The sequence below is a fragment of the Myotis nattereri genome, assembly GCF_964212035.1.
Source record: "Myotis nattereri genome assembly, chromosome: 16".
Lineage (NCBI taxonomy): Eukaryota > Metazoa > Chordata > Mammalia > Chiroptera > Vespertilionidae > Myotis > Myotis nattereri.
Genome location: NC_138091.1, coordinates 3,592,028 through 3,609,001, shown reverse-complemented (window position 1 = coordinate 3,609,001; position 16,974 = coordinate 3,592,028). Strand labels below are relative to the sequence as shown.

At 61.7% G+C, this 16,974-nt stretch overlaps 1 protein-coding gene across 1 annotated transcript in view; it reads right to left on the bottom strand.

Moving 5' to 3' along the window:
- Positions 1-7,991, bottom strand: part of MYO15A (myosin XVA) — a gene marked incomplete at its 5' end in the record, with an annotated part of 57,042 nt that extends 49,051 nt beyond the window's left edge. Inside the window, 6 exons of the mRNA XM_081110094.1 lie at positions 185-275; positions 493-567; positions 847-956; positions 1,683-1,746; positions 2,352-2,434; positions 4,323-7,991. Of these exons, the coding sequence (XP_080966220.1) occupies positions 185-275; positions 493-567; positions 847-956; positions 1,683-1,746; positions 2,352-2,434; positions 4,323-7,991 (4,092 nt within the window). The remainder of the gene's footprint in view (positions 1-184; positions 276-492; positions 568-846; positions 957-1,682; positions 1,747-2,351; positions 2,435-4,322) is intronic.
- Between the last annotated feature and the right edge of the window lie 8,983 nt (positions 7,992-16,974).

The window sequence follows — 16,974 nt, the reverse complement described above, 5'->3', positions numbered from 1 at the left end:
GGCCCAGGAGGGCTCCCCCACAGGTGCTCCCTGGGAGGGGAGAGAGAGCCCCAAGTCCTAAGAGAACTCTCGGTGCGACCCTGGGCTCAGCCTCCCCAACCTCCAAGTGGAGCCAAGAAATCTCCTCTTTTGGGGAGCACAAGGGGTGCTTAGCTGAGGACCCTCGGAAGACAGGCGGACTTACCTGCTGCATGATGCCCCGTTTTTGGTTTATGGAGGCCAGGTAGCGCAGGATCAGCTTTGTGGCCTCAGTTTTTCCAGAGCCGCTCTCGCCACTGACCAGGTAAAGGGGCAGAGTGAGCTGCAGCCGGCTCACGGCCTCTCCCGGCTCCCATGCTGCCGCCATGACACAGAGGACATGGGCGGGCGGGCTGCCCAGAGGAGCCGAGTGACCCCCCCCCCGGCCCCACAGCAGCCCCTATATGTCCCCTCCACACATGCACAAAGGCCCTCAGCCTGGCCTGCTGCCCACCTGGTAATGATGCTGCTCACCTGATAATTATGCACTGGTTCTGTTTGGCATCGAGCATTTTGGCGAAGGCGAGATTTGCAATTGCAAAGAGATGCCTGGAGAGACAGGGGGAAGGGGTGCTTCCAAACCTCCCAGAGGGCAGGTGGGGCAGCATCTCTGTCCAGCCAAGCCTGCTCCACCCCCCATCCTTGAGGAAATATCCGCCCCCTGACCCCACCCCCGAGGGCTGAGCCACAGTGGCCTCGAGCCCAGCAGGGCTATGGCCAGGCTCGGGGAAATAGCGTGGGCTAAGCTGCCGACTGCCGGCTGAGGGGCAGCCCGAGCTCACCAAGCTCAGAGAGAGACCCGGAGAGCCCAGTGCAGGATGTACTCACGGGGGGTTCTCTCCCAGGGCCCGCCCACTGTACTGGTGCACCTGCTCCAGCCCGTAGATTCCGAACATCCGGTAAGGGTTCACCGACACCAGGATGCTGCCGATGTAGGTCTGCTGTGCAGACAGCGGCCTCAGTGCCCGTGGTTCCTCGCAGCCCTGTGTCCCTCCCGGCCCCTGGGAGCCTGGATCCGTGCCCATGGGGACAAATGTCTGGCTGCCTGACCTCCGTGTTTGAAGCTTGGGCCTCTAAGAGCTTGATGGGGCCTCCGCTCTGGCAGTGGGACTCCCAGCACTGTCCCAGGCTGAGGCTGGGAGGGGCCGAGCATAAAGCCCCAGTCATGGTTCTGCAAGGAGGCTGTTAGCTGCGGCCTACCTCCTGGCGCTGCGCCTCGCTGTAAGGCCAACCTCCACCGCCTGGAGAGGCAGGGGCTGGGAGTGCAGGGCGCTCGGAGGTATCCGGCCTCCCGGTGACCCCGCTGCCTGCGCTGTGGCTTGGGGCTCCGTTCTGCCACTCTGCTCCCATCTTCCCCTTGGCAGCCCCTCCTGGGACCCGGGCCTTGGACTCCAGGACTCTGGGAGCCTTGTCGTTGGGCTTCCTGTCTCCAGGTCGCTGCCCCTGGCACCCACCACTCTAAGACTCTACGCGTAGGACCTTGGAGGTCAGGGCCCCAGGCTCTGGTCGGTTTTGCTCAAATAGCAGACACCTCAGAGGTGAAGCCAGCGGCCACTAGTCTGGGGCCCAGCAGGAGACATCTATACTACCCACCAGGCCCCAGGAGACAAGGAATCAGCTGCCGGCCAGACCCGAGCCCAGGGCAGAGCCACCCCACAACTCACGTAAATGAGGTTCCGTTCAAATCTGGTCTTGAGGTTGGACAGCACAGTGGTCTCCTGGAGGTCTCTGGGAAAGCAGGAAGCAGGGCAGTCAGAGCCCACTGTCCCCCGTGCAGGGCCGTGGCCAGGTCTCATCTCTGACACTAACCAACCACGAAGCCTTGGGAAGTTACTTAACCTCTGCGCCTCAGTTTCCTCGTCTGTCCAATGGGTATGATTACTAGCACTGGCCCTACCGCACTCACCGGGTTGGCGATGCTCTTAGGTAGCAGGTGTGAGGGCTGAGTCATCATAATTGGATAATGATACGGACCAGCACAGCCCTTACGCTTTGGGCACCTCCAATGCGCCAGCACACTCACAACCATAGCCGTCCCACCCCCACCCCCGTCTTACAGATGAGAAACTGAGGCACAGAGCGGTGAAGTGGTTCGCCCACGGTCCTGTAGCTGCTAAGTGGTGGGGCTGGGATTGAGCCCTGGCCCATCTGATGGCAGAGCTGTGCTGGCATCTGGCTTTTGTGACACTGTATGGCCCTCACTTTGCAGATGAGAAAACAGGCTCTGAACACGTTCCAGGAGATGAGAGGCACCCCTGGTAAGAGGGGGTGCTCCAGCTGGGAGTGTGGCGACCCCCCGAGGCCCCCTCACCGACTGCCATCCAACCACTCACTCCAGCTGCGTCATGTCCTCCACACCGTCCTCCCGGTGCTGCTCCAGGAACCGCGTGGACGGCAGGTTGCGGATGGAGTGCATCTACGAGAGAGAGTCCTCTGGTCACCGGTGGGAGGGGCCCATGCGTGGCCCCCTGGCGTGGACACAACTGGGACCTGCTCCTGTTGTGAAGGAGGAGCCCTAAGTACAGCCAGCTGGGTCCTGGGGGCCTCCTTGTCTTGGAATGCCAGGGGCTGTGGAGCCCGTCAGGGACACACGGCTGCCCTCTGCCCGTGTGCCCCCACGTCCTGCCCGTGGGCCCTGCTCCCACTGCCTTGCCGGGAGCTCTCCCAGTGCGGACACCCCTTTCAGGCTGGACCCCAAGTGACAACTTGAACATCTGTATCTTGGTGCATGGGGCCTCCAGGAAGGCCAAGACTCCACGGGCACCAGTCTGCAGAGACCGGGGACCACTGCTGCCCCTGCACATGCCCAGTGCCCAGGCTGGGCAAACACGAAGACCCACACGCACAGACCTACACGCAACGGCATTTGCAGGTCACACAACTCCCATGAACACCTGGGTCTTGCAAGATGCCTACTGACATGTGTGAAGGCCTGTGTTGCCTGGCTGGAGGCACATGCTCTCAATGTCCACATTCCCATGTGCATGGACACCTGGGCTGTCCCCACACCTGGGGTCTGGAGACAGAAGTCCCGATGCCATCTTTGGGCTGAAGGTCTCCACTGTGCCTGACTATGTGCATACGCGGGACCCCACGGATGCCACAGCTGCTTAGACCTTGGTGCACGCGCGCGCGCGCACACACGCTTTCCTTGTTTGGCTGTGGTACTCCCGGGCACACATGCATGCATGGGATCCACGTGACTGAGAGCACACATGTGCGCCTTGCCTTTCCAGCCTCGCAGGCCCGGCCCACACCCCTCCCTAAGCAGGCGAGGAAAGGGGACACCAGAAAGGGGACGCTCTGTGCTAAGTAGGCCACAGGGAGTATCACCCTGGGCCCTGGCCTCCCGCCCACCAGCCTGCCCATGTGTGCCAGTGGCCGCAAACCCTGAATAATTCAGCCACTCACGTATTCGAGGGTGAGGAGGGCCCAGGCATCCTTGCCCCTCACCCCAGGGCGCCCTGTGGCCCGCTCCCGCAACGCTGTGGCCCACACGGCTCTGGGCACCCGCCGCCGGGGCCACGGTCCCCCCAGCAGCCAGGCCGCCCCGGTTGCCATGGCTGGGCTCGCTGGCTGCCCGCTCCACGGGCACCGGTCTGCATAGGTTGAAAACCGCCTGCTGCCCCTACGTGTCCTGCCCGCCCCAGGCGTCCCGGGGGAGGCTCCGGTGACCACTCCCCCTTCGCTGACGGGCCACTGGGCTCACATTCCAGCATGAGCATGGCAGCCAGGCCTGGGCTTGGCACCCCTCAGAAAACTGCCTGCCCCTCACCCTACCAGGGGCCAGACTGGAGAGGCACACTGGCTCTGCCAGCCCTGACCCCCTGTGTGACCCCCTGTGCAGTGAAGGGGCTGGCAGTTTGGTTCCTGAGCCCTCACCTCAGATAGTCTAGAATCCCGCAGCCCAGAAACTGCCCTTATGCAGGAACCCCAGAGACAGCGAGGACTCCAATTGGAGGGAGGGTCGGGCAGAAGCGAGAGGAACAGTGTGAATGGGAATGTGGGTGGGTCAGGGTGGGCAGACAAGTCCTGCAGTTCTGTCCTCAGCCCAGATCTCTGGGGGCAGCTGGGGATGGCGAGGACAAGATCCCTTCCCCACAGGGACGTGGAAGGAGCTTCCGGTGCCTCTGCCCCGTGCCTGTCTGCGCTGGGCACCCCTTGTTCGGGGCTCCAGAGGCTTGGGAAGCCCGGGGCTGTTCTCCCCAAGTTACAGATGGGTCCTGAGGCCGAGGCAGCCGCTCACAGGGCCCTGTTCCCCAGGACAGAATCCCCAAGCCTCCCTCTGACCTGTGCTCCCATACCTTGTTCCACCAGCTTTTGGGGCCAACCTCTTCCCAGGGGCCCCCATGGGGCAGAAAGGCAGCTTCGGGGCCCAGGCAGCAGGAAGCGGGGCAGGCAGGTGCTTGTGGCCAGGGCCGGTGGGTCCCCGCTGGCAGCCAGAGAGAGGCCCAGAGCAGACTCCAGGCTCTGGGCTTGAGGCTGGGTTCTGGGTCCTTGGTCAGCTGGGTGGGGGGCTGCAGGGTGGCAGGACCAGCGTGCTGGGAAGAGCTTGATTTTTGTACCCGAGGCAGGACAACAGCAAGACGCCCAGGACCTGCCTGGTGCCGCTCACCTGCCCTGGGCAGGGGCCCTGAGGCACCAGTGGGCTTCAAGGGGGCTGGGGCACTGGGCAGTGTTCCCCAGCGGCGCCATGGTGGCCAGGTGGCCCTCATCCTATCGCGTGCGGCCAGAGGGTGGGAGAGGCTGAGCCTTAACACCTTCTGCTCTGGGGGAGAGTTCTGGCGGGGCTCTGGGCTTGGGGGCTCAGGCTCTGCTAGTGGCCGGGGGTTCCCGGGGGAGGCCTCTTCTTTGGGCTTCTCAGGGCTGGGGCTGGCCGATTTGGTGAGCTCTCCAGGCCCCGGGTCATGGTGTCTCCCCAGGAAGACGCCAGTCACGGCAGGGTCTGCGTCCTCCGGCGGGGAGTCCCGGGATGGCCCGGGGCCCAGGTGCTGGAGAAAGGGGTTCTCGGGTATAGGCGGTGGCCTGGAGAAGCCCCGGCGGCTGCCTGCCCGGCCTGGCCAAGGCGAGGATGGGCGCTGGGGCGGAGGCATGTCCACGTCCCAGCTGGGGACCAGAGGGGGCACTGTCCAGGGGACTTCTGAGTCCTCGGATTCCTGCCGGCTCTCCTGGAGCTCCGCGGCGGCCGCAGCCGCAGCCACTGCCGCAGGCCACGAGCGCGGGCCCAGGGACCTCCGGAAGGGCGGGCGCACCCTGGGCTTCACGGCCCGGGTGGGCGGCTCGCTGAGGCGGCGCCACGTGTGCGGGAAGCGCGAAGGCAGGTTGAGCGAGCCACGCCGGCTGGGGCCCAGCAGAGGAGAGGGAAAGGGCGACGGCGGGGGGCCCAGCCGCCGGGAGACGCGGCGCGGGGACAGGGGCTCCCGCAGCGATCGGGGGCGGCGGGGCAGGGGCGAGAAGGTGGGCTGGAAGGGGCCGGCCCGCATGGAGAGCTGGGGGGACGCAGGCCCCAAGGGGGAGCGGTAGCCCAGGCCGGGCAGGCTCCGGAGCGACGGCTGCGGAGAGGGCAGCGGGGGCCAGGCCTGCCTCCGAGACGCCGGGGGAGAGGTCCCCGGGAAGCTGAAGGTGGCCCCTCGCCGGCGGGAGCCCCGGAACGAGGGCCGGGGCCCAGGGAAGGCCAGCAGGTCGAGAGGCACCTCGGGGCTCACGGGAGGGGGCTCCGCGAAGGCCCACCAGGCGGCCTGCGGGGGGAGCGGCACGTGCGCCGGCGCGGCCCAGGGCGGCGGGTGGCGGCGGAGCGAGCCGTAGGGCGAGGCGGGCCGGGGCCGGCCCGAGAGCGCGGGGGACAAGGGCGCGGGCGGCGCGGGCGGCGCGGGCGCGGGGCTGGGGGCGCGGGGCGCGGGCGGGGCGAGCAGCGCGCTCCAGTGGGCGGGCGCGGGCGCGGGTGCGGGCGCGGGCGCGGCGCGGGGCGGGGCGCTGGGGGGGCGCGCGCGGGCCTGCGTCCGGCGCAGCATGATGGGCGTGTTGGGCCGGTCCGGGTCCATGCCCGCCAGCTTGTAGCCGAAGCGCTTGTAGGCCGCCTCCCGGACGGCCGGGCCGCCGCGCCGGGCCTTCTGGCTGCCGCCGAGCCGCGGGACCGGCTTCTTCTCCGACAGCGTCTTCTTGAGGAAGCGCGCCAGCGAGGTGGCCGGGCGCGGGGGCCCGAGCTCGGGGCCGAGGCCCAGGCCGCGGTGGGCACGGTGGGCGCCGAAGGCCGACAGCGCCCGCTGCAGGTTGCGTTGGCGCGGCGTGAGGAAGCCCCAGAAGGGGTGGGCGTAGGGCCCGGTGCGCACCGGGGGCACCTCTTCTTCGTCCTCCTCCTCCTCCTCCTCCCCCAAGGGTAGGGGGATGTCCAAGGAGGGGGGCAGGGGCACCTCCAGCTTCTCCTTCCCGAACAGCTTCACCTGGGGCCGCGGGAAGAGGCGGAACCTGCGGATGAGGGAGAGCTTGGACCTGGCGGGCTTGTCCATGCCTTGCTGTTCGAAGAAGCTGGCGCTGGGCAGGCGGAAGGAGGTGCCCTGCCGCTCCCCGGCCGCCTCCTCCGGCTCCTCCAGCTCCGCGATGTCATCCATGGGGTGGGCGTAGGGGTTGTGGGGTGACATGATGGGTGGTGGCACCCACGGGTATGCAAAGGCCGGCTCCTCCGGATACAGATAGGGCACTTCGGGGGGGTATATGGCCTGGTCCCCGCCACCATAGATGCCTTCGGCGTAGGGGAGGCCATAGGGGGCCTCATAGGGCACCCCGTAGGGCTCCCAGGAGGGGACATCGTACGGGAGGTCATAGGGCAGGTATGGCGCTTCGTAAGGGGCAAAGGGGTCCAGGTAGTAGCCCTGCGGGTACGGCTCGCTGTCGTAGTAGCTGTAGGGAGACGCGTACCCCCCTGGGGGCGCGTAGGGGGGCTCGTGATCCTCGTAGCCGTAACTGTAGCCGTAGGCAGACGTGGGGTAGTAGGGGCCCCCGTAGTCGTCCAGGGGGTAGTGGTCGTAGGGGTCCTCGGGCGGGTACCCGGGCGCGTGGTCTCCATACGGCGGCCAGGCGGGGCTGTAGGGGCCGTAGGCGCTGTAGGGGCTGTAGGCGCCGTAGGGGTCGTAGGGGTCGTAGGGGCTGTAGGGGGCGTAGGCGCTGTAGGGGCCGTAGGGGGGGCCGTAGGGGGGGCCGTAGGGGGCCAGGCCCGGGTCCTGCTCCTCGAACTGGGAGAGCGACCGCTGGTCGTAGTAGGCGTCGCCCTCGCGGTGGTAGTCGTAGTACTCGCCCAGGTCCTGGAAGCCCTCCAGCCCGTACAGCGACCTGCGGGAGCCCGCGTGCCGGAACGGGGCCTCGTCCTCGAAGGGCAGGAAGCCCACGGGGTCCCCCGACGCGTAGATGCTGCGGCTGCGCGGGAACCTCCGCAGGCGGCCCCCCGGCCGCAGGATCTCGGCGCCCGAGGGGAAGGGCAGCTTGCGGGAGCCCACGTGGGAGCCCGAGCGGCTCAGCCAGGCGTCCACCGCGGCCTGCTCGCTGCCCGACTCCTCGGCCTTCTTGATGAGGAACCGCTTGGTGAGCCAGTTGATGGCCGTGGAGGCCTTGCTGAGCGACTGCGCCCGGGGCCGGAGGCGGCCGTAGCCCCGGCGGCCCGGGAAGCGGATGACCATGAAGGACGGCTTCTTGCCCCGCATGGCGCGCTTCTTCTTGCCCATGCGCATCTGCGTCATGAGCTTGGACGTGGACTGCAGCACCGTGCGCGCCTTCCGTTTGCGCTTGGTCTTCTGCGGGCCGGTGTGCAGGCCCCAGAAGAAGGCGGACGCGCTGCGGAACTGGCCCTTCTTGGAGATCTTGGGCGTGCGGTCGCGGAAGCCCATGAACAGCCGGGAGGTCCCCTTCAGGCTCCGTTTGGGCTTCTCCGGCTCCTGCCCCTTCTTCTTCTTCTTCTTGGCTTTCTTCTCCTCGTCGGCCATGGTGGCGGCCTGCTCCCCACCAGCCGGGGCCGGTGTCCAAGTTCAGGGGCTTGGAGACGGGGTCCTGCTGGGCCTCCCGCCGCGGCTGCAGAGCGGCCTGGGCGCTGCACCTCGGACTGGCCTGGTGGCCTGGGAGGGACAGTTCCCAGGAGGCGGATCCATAATTGATCTCCTTGAGCCTCCGCCTTGGGTTTCACCCTCGAGCGGTAGTGGAAAGTGCGTGGGTGTTGTTTACCCGGAGCCAGGAGGCCTGCGCTGGGGCAGGCCATCTTGGCCTGAAGGCGCGATGAAGACCCCCTGCTGACACGGCCACCCCCTCCGGGGCCTCTGCTGGCTCAGCCCCCCGAAGAGAGCACCTGGGTGACCCAGCCCCAGAGAGGGGCAGCGCGCCCTAACTACCAGCACATGAGGAGTCGGTGGGGGCCGAGCTGCATCTCCTGAGCCAGAGTGGGGTGCTCAGACCCACCCAGTTGCTTGGAGAGGAGCCTTGGACCCTCCATGTCCTGGGAAGGGGAGGAGGGGAGGTGGCGCAGGTGCCCAGGGCTTTGGTCCGTGTAACTGGAGCTGGCTGGCTCTGGGAGCATGAATAATGCACTGGGGAGAGTGAGGCTGTGGGCTCGGAAGGCAGGACAAGGTGGGCATCTCCGTGGGACTCCAGCAGAGCCTTTGAGGCACATGTCAGGGGGCTGAGGGAGCAGAAACAGGGTGGGTCAGGCCTGGCTCTGGCCCCAGCTCTGTCGTTGACTGGCTGTGTGGCTCTGGACAGCCCTTCACCCTCGCTGGGCCTCACTTTCTTCATCCATAGGATGGGAGTAATAAGCCGTGCCCTGTGGCCTTCACGAGGAGGAAGCAAGACCTGATGGAGCTGCTGGGTAGGGTCATGCCAGGGGCTGCTGGCACCTGCTGCAGGCAACCCCCAGGGAGCAGTAGGGAAGTTGATAGAAACTAGAGCAATCAGGTGGCTTGCAGGGTGGGGCTCATGCAAAACGCTGGGCCTCCTGCAGTGTGAGATTTTGAGGGGCGTCCACTCCGCCATCATCTCCTCCTCGGCTGCCCATGCTGCCTGGCTCTGGGCTGTGGATGCTTCCCACTGGAGGGAAAACAGGGGGTAGGGGAGGCATTCTGTCTGAGCCCAGAGGTGCCAGCAGCCACCCTGCCCCTCCTGGAGCCGGCTTTCAGATTGAGCCTAGGCCACTACTATCTCATGCGCTTCTCGCAATAGGCCCCTGGGTGGGAAACTATCATCTCCATTCTCCAGATAAGGAAACGGTCTCTGACAGGTCATGTGACTTGTTCAAGGTCAGCCAGCTGGGGAGGGTAGAACTGGTCTTGGACCCAGGCCTTGGGTGGTTCCACAGCCACCTTCCTTGCTAGGCTCTTGTGTCCTTGGCCATCATGGGGGAGGGGAGCTGGGCTCCTCAGCCCTACCCTGACCCTCAGGCCCTGAGCCAGCACACATTTGCCTGGTCACTCATTCATTGACTCATTCAGAAGTATTTGTTGAAAGCCTGCTACACACCAGGCTCTATCTTACTGGGCTTACAGCGAAGGACAAGACATAAAAACCCAACCCTTGTGGGGTCAGTGTGGATGGTGGTAATCACAAACAAGGAAAATGAGCAAGAGATGTGATTGGTCAAGTGGTGATAAGTGCTGGGATTGAAATGAAGCAGGGGAGGGGGGGAAGCAGGTGTGTGCAACAGCGAACAGGATGGGGACCGCTCGCTGGGAGGGGATCCTGGAGTTAAGAGCTGCAGGAGGGGAGAGGGGCGAGGGGGCGGGGGAAGTGGATGGTCCTGAGGTGATGGAGGAACGGTGAGGCCAGGGGACTGGAGGGCAGTCAGGGGGAAGGGGGAAGGTGGAGTAGAAGCTGGGGCAGATGGACAGGGCTTGGTGGGCCCCAGCAAGGACTTGGCCTGACTGCGAGTGAGGCTGGAGCCATGGCGTTGTGGAGAGAAGGGATGCGATCGGACCTCAATCTCCACAGGATCCTTCTGGGCTGCCGTGGGCCCGGACCGGTCTGGGGCAGGGGAGCTGGAGGGAAGTGCTAGCATATATGCAGGCAGAGCCCACAGGATTTACTGGGGACTCATAGGTGCCCCCGAGGTCTCCGTAATCAACAAAGGGGAAGACGGAGAGGCCATAGCTAATAGGAGAGACCCACGTCAGCTTTGGGTGCTTGGTTTCAGATGTCTGTTAGGCTCTGCTGGGGGTGAGGGAGGGGTGGAGTACAGAAATCAAGGCTGATGACACCAATTAGCGAGTCAGTGGCACCTCGCTGGTGGGGAAGCCGCAGTCAGGAGGATGACACGGCGAACAGGTGCGGGTGGAGCCCAGGCCGAGGAATGAGCCCTGGGCCCGCACTGTTGTTCAGCCTCATCGAGGACTTGTTTTCCCCTTGATTTTTAAGGAGAGTGGACGGGAGGGCGAGAGACAGAGAGAGAACATGGATATGAGAGACACATCAATTGGTTGCCTCCCATGTGCGCCCTGGCCAGGGCTGGGGATGGAGCCTGCAATTGAGGTATGTGCCCTTGACCGGAATTGAACCCGAGGCCCCTCCCTCTCCTCCTGCAGCTCTTAACTCCAGGGTCACTTCACTATCCACGGTTCCAAACTGGCCAGGGCTGCACTGTGTGGCTCAAAGAGATGAATGGCTGAAGAAGAGGGCAGGGCAGCTGCAGCAAAGGGGCACATGGGTCAGGTTAGCTGAGGACAGAGAGCTGACCACTGGAAGCAGCTATGTAAGTGACAAGGGCAGAATGAGGGGATAGCCTGACAGAAGAGGGCTGCAGGGAGGAAGGACTGCAGTGGTCACAGGGCATGTGTGCGCCTGTGAACAGCCAGCACCACTGTGTCGTGCACACTCTGTGTGGTGAGTCACGTGCTATGGGGAGTATCCTATCTAGTAATAGACAAACATGGTAATTGACCATACCTCCGCTACGCTCCCCATTGGCTAATCGGCAGGATATGCAAATTAACTACCAACAAAGATGGCGGCTGGCAGCCACGCAGCTGAAGCGAACATGAGGTTGCTTGCTCCAGTGATGGAGGAAGCCAAGGTTCCCCGCCTGCCACGGCCCAGCTCTAAGCTCCAGAAGCAACAATGTTTCAATTATAGAAGCTAAACAAACCCATATACCTGCTTTCAGCCAGCCGCAGCCTCAGAGCTGGAGCTGGCTCTCAGCTCCAGTGACAGCTATAGAAGGTAAATAAATCCCAGAATTTAAAAAAAGAGGCTGGGAGCTTCAGTCGTCCGCCAGCCTGAAAATGGTCCTCAGCCCCTCACCCAGACTGGCCAGGCACCCCAGTGGGGACCCCCACCCTGAAGGGGGTGTGACCAGCTGCAAACAGCCATCAGCCCATCATCCAGGCTGGCCAGGCACCCAAGCAGGACCCCCACCCTGATCCAGATCACCCTTCAGGGCAAACCAGCTGGCCCCCACCCATGCACCAGGCCTCTATCCTATATAGTAAAAGGGTAATATGCAAACTGACCCTAACAGCAGAAAGACTGGGAATGACTGGTCACTATGACACACACTGACCACCAGGGGGAAGACTCTCAATGCAGGAGCTGCCCTCTGGTGGTCAGGGCACTCTCACAAGGGAGGAGCTCTGCTCAGCCACAAGCTATGCTGATGGCTGCCAGTACCGCAGTGGTGGTGGGAGCCTCTCCTGCCTCAGCAGTGCTAAGGATGTCCGACTGCAGCTTAGGTCTGCTCCCCGCTGGCAAATAGACATCCCCCGAGGGCTGCCGGGCTGCCAGAGGGATGTCTGATTGCCATCTTAGGCCCAATCCCCCGGGGAGCAGGCCTAAGCCAGCAAGTGGTCACCCCAAGGGGTCCCAGACTGCGAGAGGGCACAGGCCGGGCTGAGGGGCCCCCTACCCCCGAGTGCACAAATTTTTGTGCACCGGGCCTCTAGTCTTACCTAATAATAAACAAATATGTAAATTGACCATCCCCACACTATGCTCACCAATCAGGAGAGTATGCAAATTAACCCAACAAAGATGGCGGTTAATTTGCATACGCAGGGGCGAAGTGGTGGAGCGAAGACTGAAGGCTCCTGCTGGAGCGAAGGCCTGGGTCCCAGGTGCTGGAGGAAAACCGGTGCCGGCAGCCAGGGGAAGGGAAGGCCTATTGCACGAATCTCTTCGTGCAACGGGCCTCTAGTCCTATATAAGACCCTAATATGCAAATCGACTGAATGGCAGAAAGATGGGTTGCTATAATATGCACTGACCACCAGGGGGCAGATGCTCAACACAGGAGCTGCCCCCTGGTAGTCAGGGAGTGCCACTCAGCCAGAAGCGGGCTCAGGACTGGGGAGCACAGTGGTGGTGGCAGGAGCCTCTCCAGGCCCCAGGCAGTGCTAAGGACCCCTTGGGGGATGTCCGCTGGCAGCTTAGGCCTGCTCCCCCAAGTGGTCTCGGACTGTGAGAGGGCACCTCAGCCCCACCTCCCCAGTGCACGGATGTTGTGCACCGGGTCTCTAGTCCTATATAATAAAAGCCTAATATGCAAATCAACCTGTCACTATGATGTGCACTGACCACCAGGGAGCAGACGCTCAACGCAGAAGTTGCCCCCAGCCTGCGGGCCCCAGGCCAGCCAAGGCGGGTGCCAGCCAAGGCGGGTGCCAGAGGGGGCCCCCTGATCGCCCCACTGGTCACCCCACAGAGGAAAGCAACTGGCAGCAGCAGGGCCCCCCCCTGATCACCTTACCAGTTGCCCCACAGATTGGCCTTGATTGCCAGCCAGGCCTAGGGACCCTATCCATGCATGAATTTTGTGCACCGGGCCTCTAGTATCTCAATAAAGATGGAACAAGGGAGGAGGGAGGAGCCCATTGCTGGGAATGTATCCTAGGAGCCTGTGCACGGAGGGAATGGCCTGCTCACCCAGCTCTATGGACGTGGACCCCACGGCGCGCTCACAGTGTGCTGTGCACAGTCACAGCGCAAAGCCTGTGCTTTAGTCGTAAAGGTCAGTCTGTTCTGCGGGGGAGGGTGCCCCGGATCTGCTCGCAGTGTGCCGTCTATGATACATACCAAGGCGTGTCTTTTTGTAAGAAGTGTGTGTGCACGTGTGCATAAAAAATATAAATTCAGCCCTAGCTGGTTTGGCTCAGTGGATAGAGTGTCAGCCTGTGGACTGAAGGGTCCCAGGTTCGATTCCAGTCAAGGGCACAGGCCTGTGTTGTGGGCTTGATCCCCAGTGGGGGATGTGCAGGGAACAGCCAATCAATGATTCTCTCTCATCATTGATGTTTTTCTCTCTTTCCCTCTCCCTTCCTCTATGAAATAAAGATATATTTATATAGATACATAGATATATAAATTCACATTTGCTCTTATTTATATGTAGAAATACTGGAAAAGATACACAAGAAATTGATGAGAGTGGTTATCTTGTTATAAACCTTTCTGTGGCTTCATTTTTGAAACATGTGAGTGTATTTCTGATTCAAATGAACAAACAAAAAAGTAACATTTAAAAGTAGAGTGAGTGGAAACAGTCCTTCAGAGCAGCAACCAGGAGAATGTCCGGACGCAGGTCCAACCCTGCCCTCCACATCGGTGTGACACTGAGGAAACAGGAGGGAGAGGAGGCCGGGCTCTTTGGGGCCCAGGGGCACCTTCCACAGCCACACCCCCTGCCTGCCCCAAGTGGGGGGAGGGGTGCTTGGCCTCCTGGGGTTTGTCCAGAACAACTGAGAGGCCAGCATCTGCAAGTGGCCAACAGGCGTGCCTGAGGCCTACAGCCGATGCCCATTGTTCCAGTGAGACGCACTCAGAGAAGGTGCTGAGAGCCAGGATGTGGCCCGGCAGCTCAGCTCCAGGTCAGGCCCGGCTCTGACCACAGCGAGCCATGCAGCCCTCGGCGCTCCTCACCTATACGTGGGGCTCATGAAACTGGAGACCGGAGTGCCTGGCCCGGAGCAAAGTGCACGGGGGTTGTTGCTGGTGTCGTGGTTCCAGGCTGCGCTCCCCTTTGCTCTGGGGAGGTGGGCTGGGTGACTGCTGGCAGCAGGGCCTGGCCACATGACCCTTTCTTTTAAAAAAAAATGTTTTATTGAGAGGAAGGGAAAGAGAGCGAGGGGATAGAAACATCAATGAATAATTGATTAGCTGCCTGGCATGCCTCACACTAGGAATCGAGCCTGCAACCCAGGCATGTGCCCTGACCAGGAATCGAACCATGACCTCCTGGTTCATAGGTCGTTTCAACCACTGAGCCATGCCCGCCGTGCTGCCCACATGGACCCTTTCTGGTCTTTGGGGCCCAGACTTGCCTCCAGGCAGTGCCCCCAGTCCACTGGGGTTGCCCCTTCTCGGGTGGATTCAGAACCCTTCCTCCCTCAGGCTCCCAGCCCTCGCAACAAGCACAGAGGGGTGACAGGGAACAAGTATCATTCATCCCTCAAGTATTGTCTGTGCACTTATGTGCTGGAGGGGGGGTGGGGGGCGGGCGGTCACAGTCAAGTGGAGCTCCCATGGCGCGGGGGCTTGAAGCAGAGGGGGAGGCTGCAGTGTGAGAGAGCTGTGACGGCCAGGCTGCACGCAGGTGACCCTGCACTGGAAGGCCAGGGAGGTTCTCCAGGGTGAGGACCCTGAGCCGCGATCTGAAGGATGAGAGGAGCTAATCAAATGGAAAGGAAGTGCCCAGCAGATGGAACAGTCTGTGCAAAGGCCAGGTGGTGAGGAGCGGTGATCGGGCACGAGCAGGGGGAGCACCAGGCTGGCAGGGAGGCCTGGCCCATGAGGCTGTGGAGGCGGGGGCAGAGCCCTGGTCTCCAGCCCTGCAGCAGTGGGGAGTCATGGCGAGGTTTAACACTGTCAGGAGTATTGTGACAAGACTTGCATTTGACAATAATGAAAATAATCAACACGGCCAAGTTTTACTATGTGCAGGCTCAGTGCTGCTGCTTTCCGATAGCTCGCTAGATTCTCACATTGTGTAACGGGAGCTGCTGTTCCCATTTTATAGGTGAAGGGCTCGTTCTTAAAGAGGTTTGGTCACTCAGCCCAGAGCCCAGCGAGAAAGCAATGGAGCCTGTGCTGGGAACCACTGGGCCACACACTGCTTATTCCCCCCGGATGACCTCAGGAAGTAGGGACTAGTCTCCTCCCCACTCTACAGATGATGGAACAGGCCCAGGTCTGGAGTTGTCTGAGGCCACACAGCTGGAAATGGAATTGGTCCATGTTCTCAACCATGGCCTCACATTGCTTTTGGAAGGTGTTCTGGAAGAAGCTCTTGAGCTGCCGTGTGGAGGAGGATGCACAGTGGAGGCAGGAGAGGACAGTGTCTTGGTCTGGGACAGCGGTGACAGTGCCATGGATGCACTCAGTGAGGGGCCGTGTGGGGCTGGCATGAGGGTGGAACCTGGGTCCCTTGGGGTTGGCTTGGTGCAGCTGAATGGACCGGGGAATCATTCTCTGAGGCAAGGTGGGTGGTATGGAAGCCTGACAGGTTTGGCCTGGGACAAGGAGGTTTGGGGGTGACTATGGGATGTCCAGGTGGGGAGTCAAGAGGGCAGTTTGGACCCACAGATGAGGTGAGATGGAGGCTGGGGATGGGGGAGGGGTGAGACCACCTAAGAGAGGAACAGAGCAAGAAGGGGGCCTCAGATTCTGGTCCTGAGACTATATAGGACGAAGCTGCCAGAGAAGGGAGCTGCCACCAGAGAAACCAGCCCTGCTGATGACTTGATCTTGGACTTCTACCCTCCGGAACTGCGAGGAACTGCGAGGAAGCAAAGTTCTGTGCCAGGCACAGGGCTGGCTGCCAGGGGAGGCGGGGGTCACAGTCGAGTGGAGCTCCCAATAACTGTTTAAGCTGTCCAGTGTGTGGTTCTGTGTCCAGCAGCCTGAGCAAATGGGCCTGGATTACAGCTGCCCCTGGAACAAAGCACGGGCCGGAGTGCAGTAGAAAACCCATGTGCAACTTCTGACTCCTCCAAAACTTAACTACTAATAGCATACTCTTGACTGGAAGCTTTCTTGATAACATAAGCTGTCAATGAACATATTTTGTATGTTATATGTATTACATACTGCACCAGTGGCCCGGTGCACAAAATTCGTGCACGGGAGGGCAGTGTTCCTCAACCAGGCCTGCACCCTCTCCAATCTGGGACCTGTGGGATCGGGCCTAAACCAGCAGTCGGACACCCCTCTCACAATCCGGGACCACTGGCTCCTGACGGCTCACCTGCCTGCCTGCCTGCCTACTTGCTCCTAACCACTCTGCATGCTGGCCTGCTCGCCCCCAACTGCTCCCCTCACCAGCCTCATGGCCCGCAACTGCCCTCCCCAGCTGGTCTCCTGGTCTAATTAGCATATTACCCTTTTATTAGTATAGATTATTACAATGAAGTAGACTAGAGAAAGGGACATTTTATTAAGAAAATTATAAGGTTTGTCTATTTTTTCAAATTGTTGCAAATCTCCAAATTTTTTCCAATATATTTATTGACAAGTGGACCTATGCAGTTCAAGCCTGTGCCTTTCAAGGGTCACCTGTAGTTAGCAAAGCAAGAGAACAGATCCAGCCCAGCTGGAGTGGCTCAGGGGTTGAGCATCGACCTATGAACCAGGAGGTCACGGTTCGATTCCCTGTCAGGGCACATGCCCGGGTGGCTGATCAATGCTTCTCTCTCATCATGGATGTTTCTCTCTCTCTCCCTCTCCCTTCCTGTCTGAAATGAGTAAAAAAAAAAAATTTTAAGAGAACAGGTGCAGGAGGGAGGTGGAGGTTGTGACTTTGAGGTGTGGCATGAGGAGGTGCTCTCTGTCAAGGAGGGCAAAGGGTGTAAATGGGGGTCTGGAGATGCGGTTTCTAGCCAGGGTCCAAGGGGAGCTGAGCAGGCTTGGAAGAGCTGCCGAGGGGAACGCTGAGGCAGGCAGTGCTGGGGAGCAACCCCCGCCCCCGGGGTGCACGTCCTCCAGCAGCTCTCCTGGGCAGGGCGG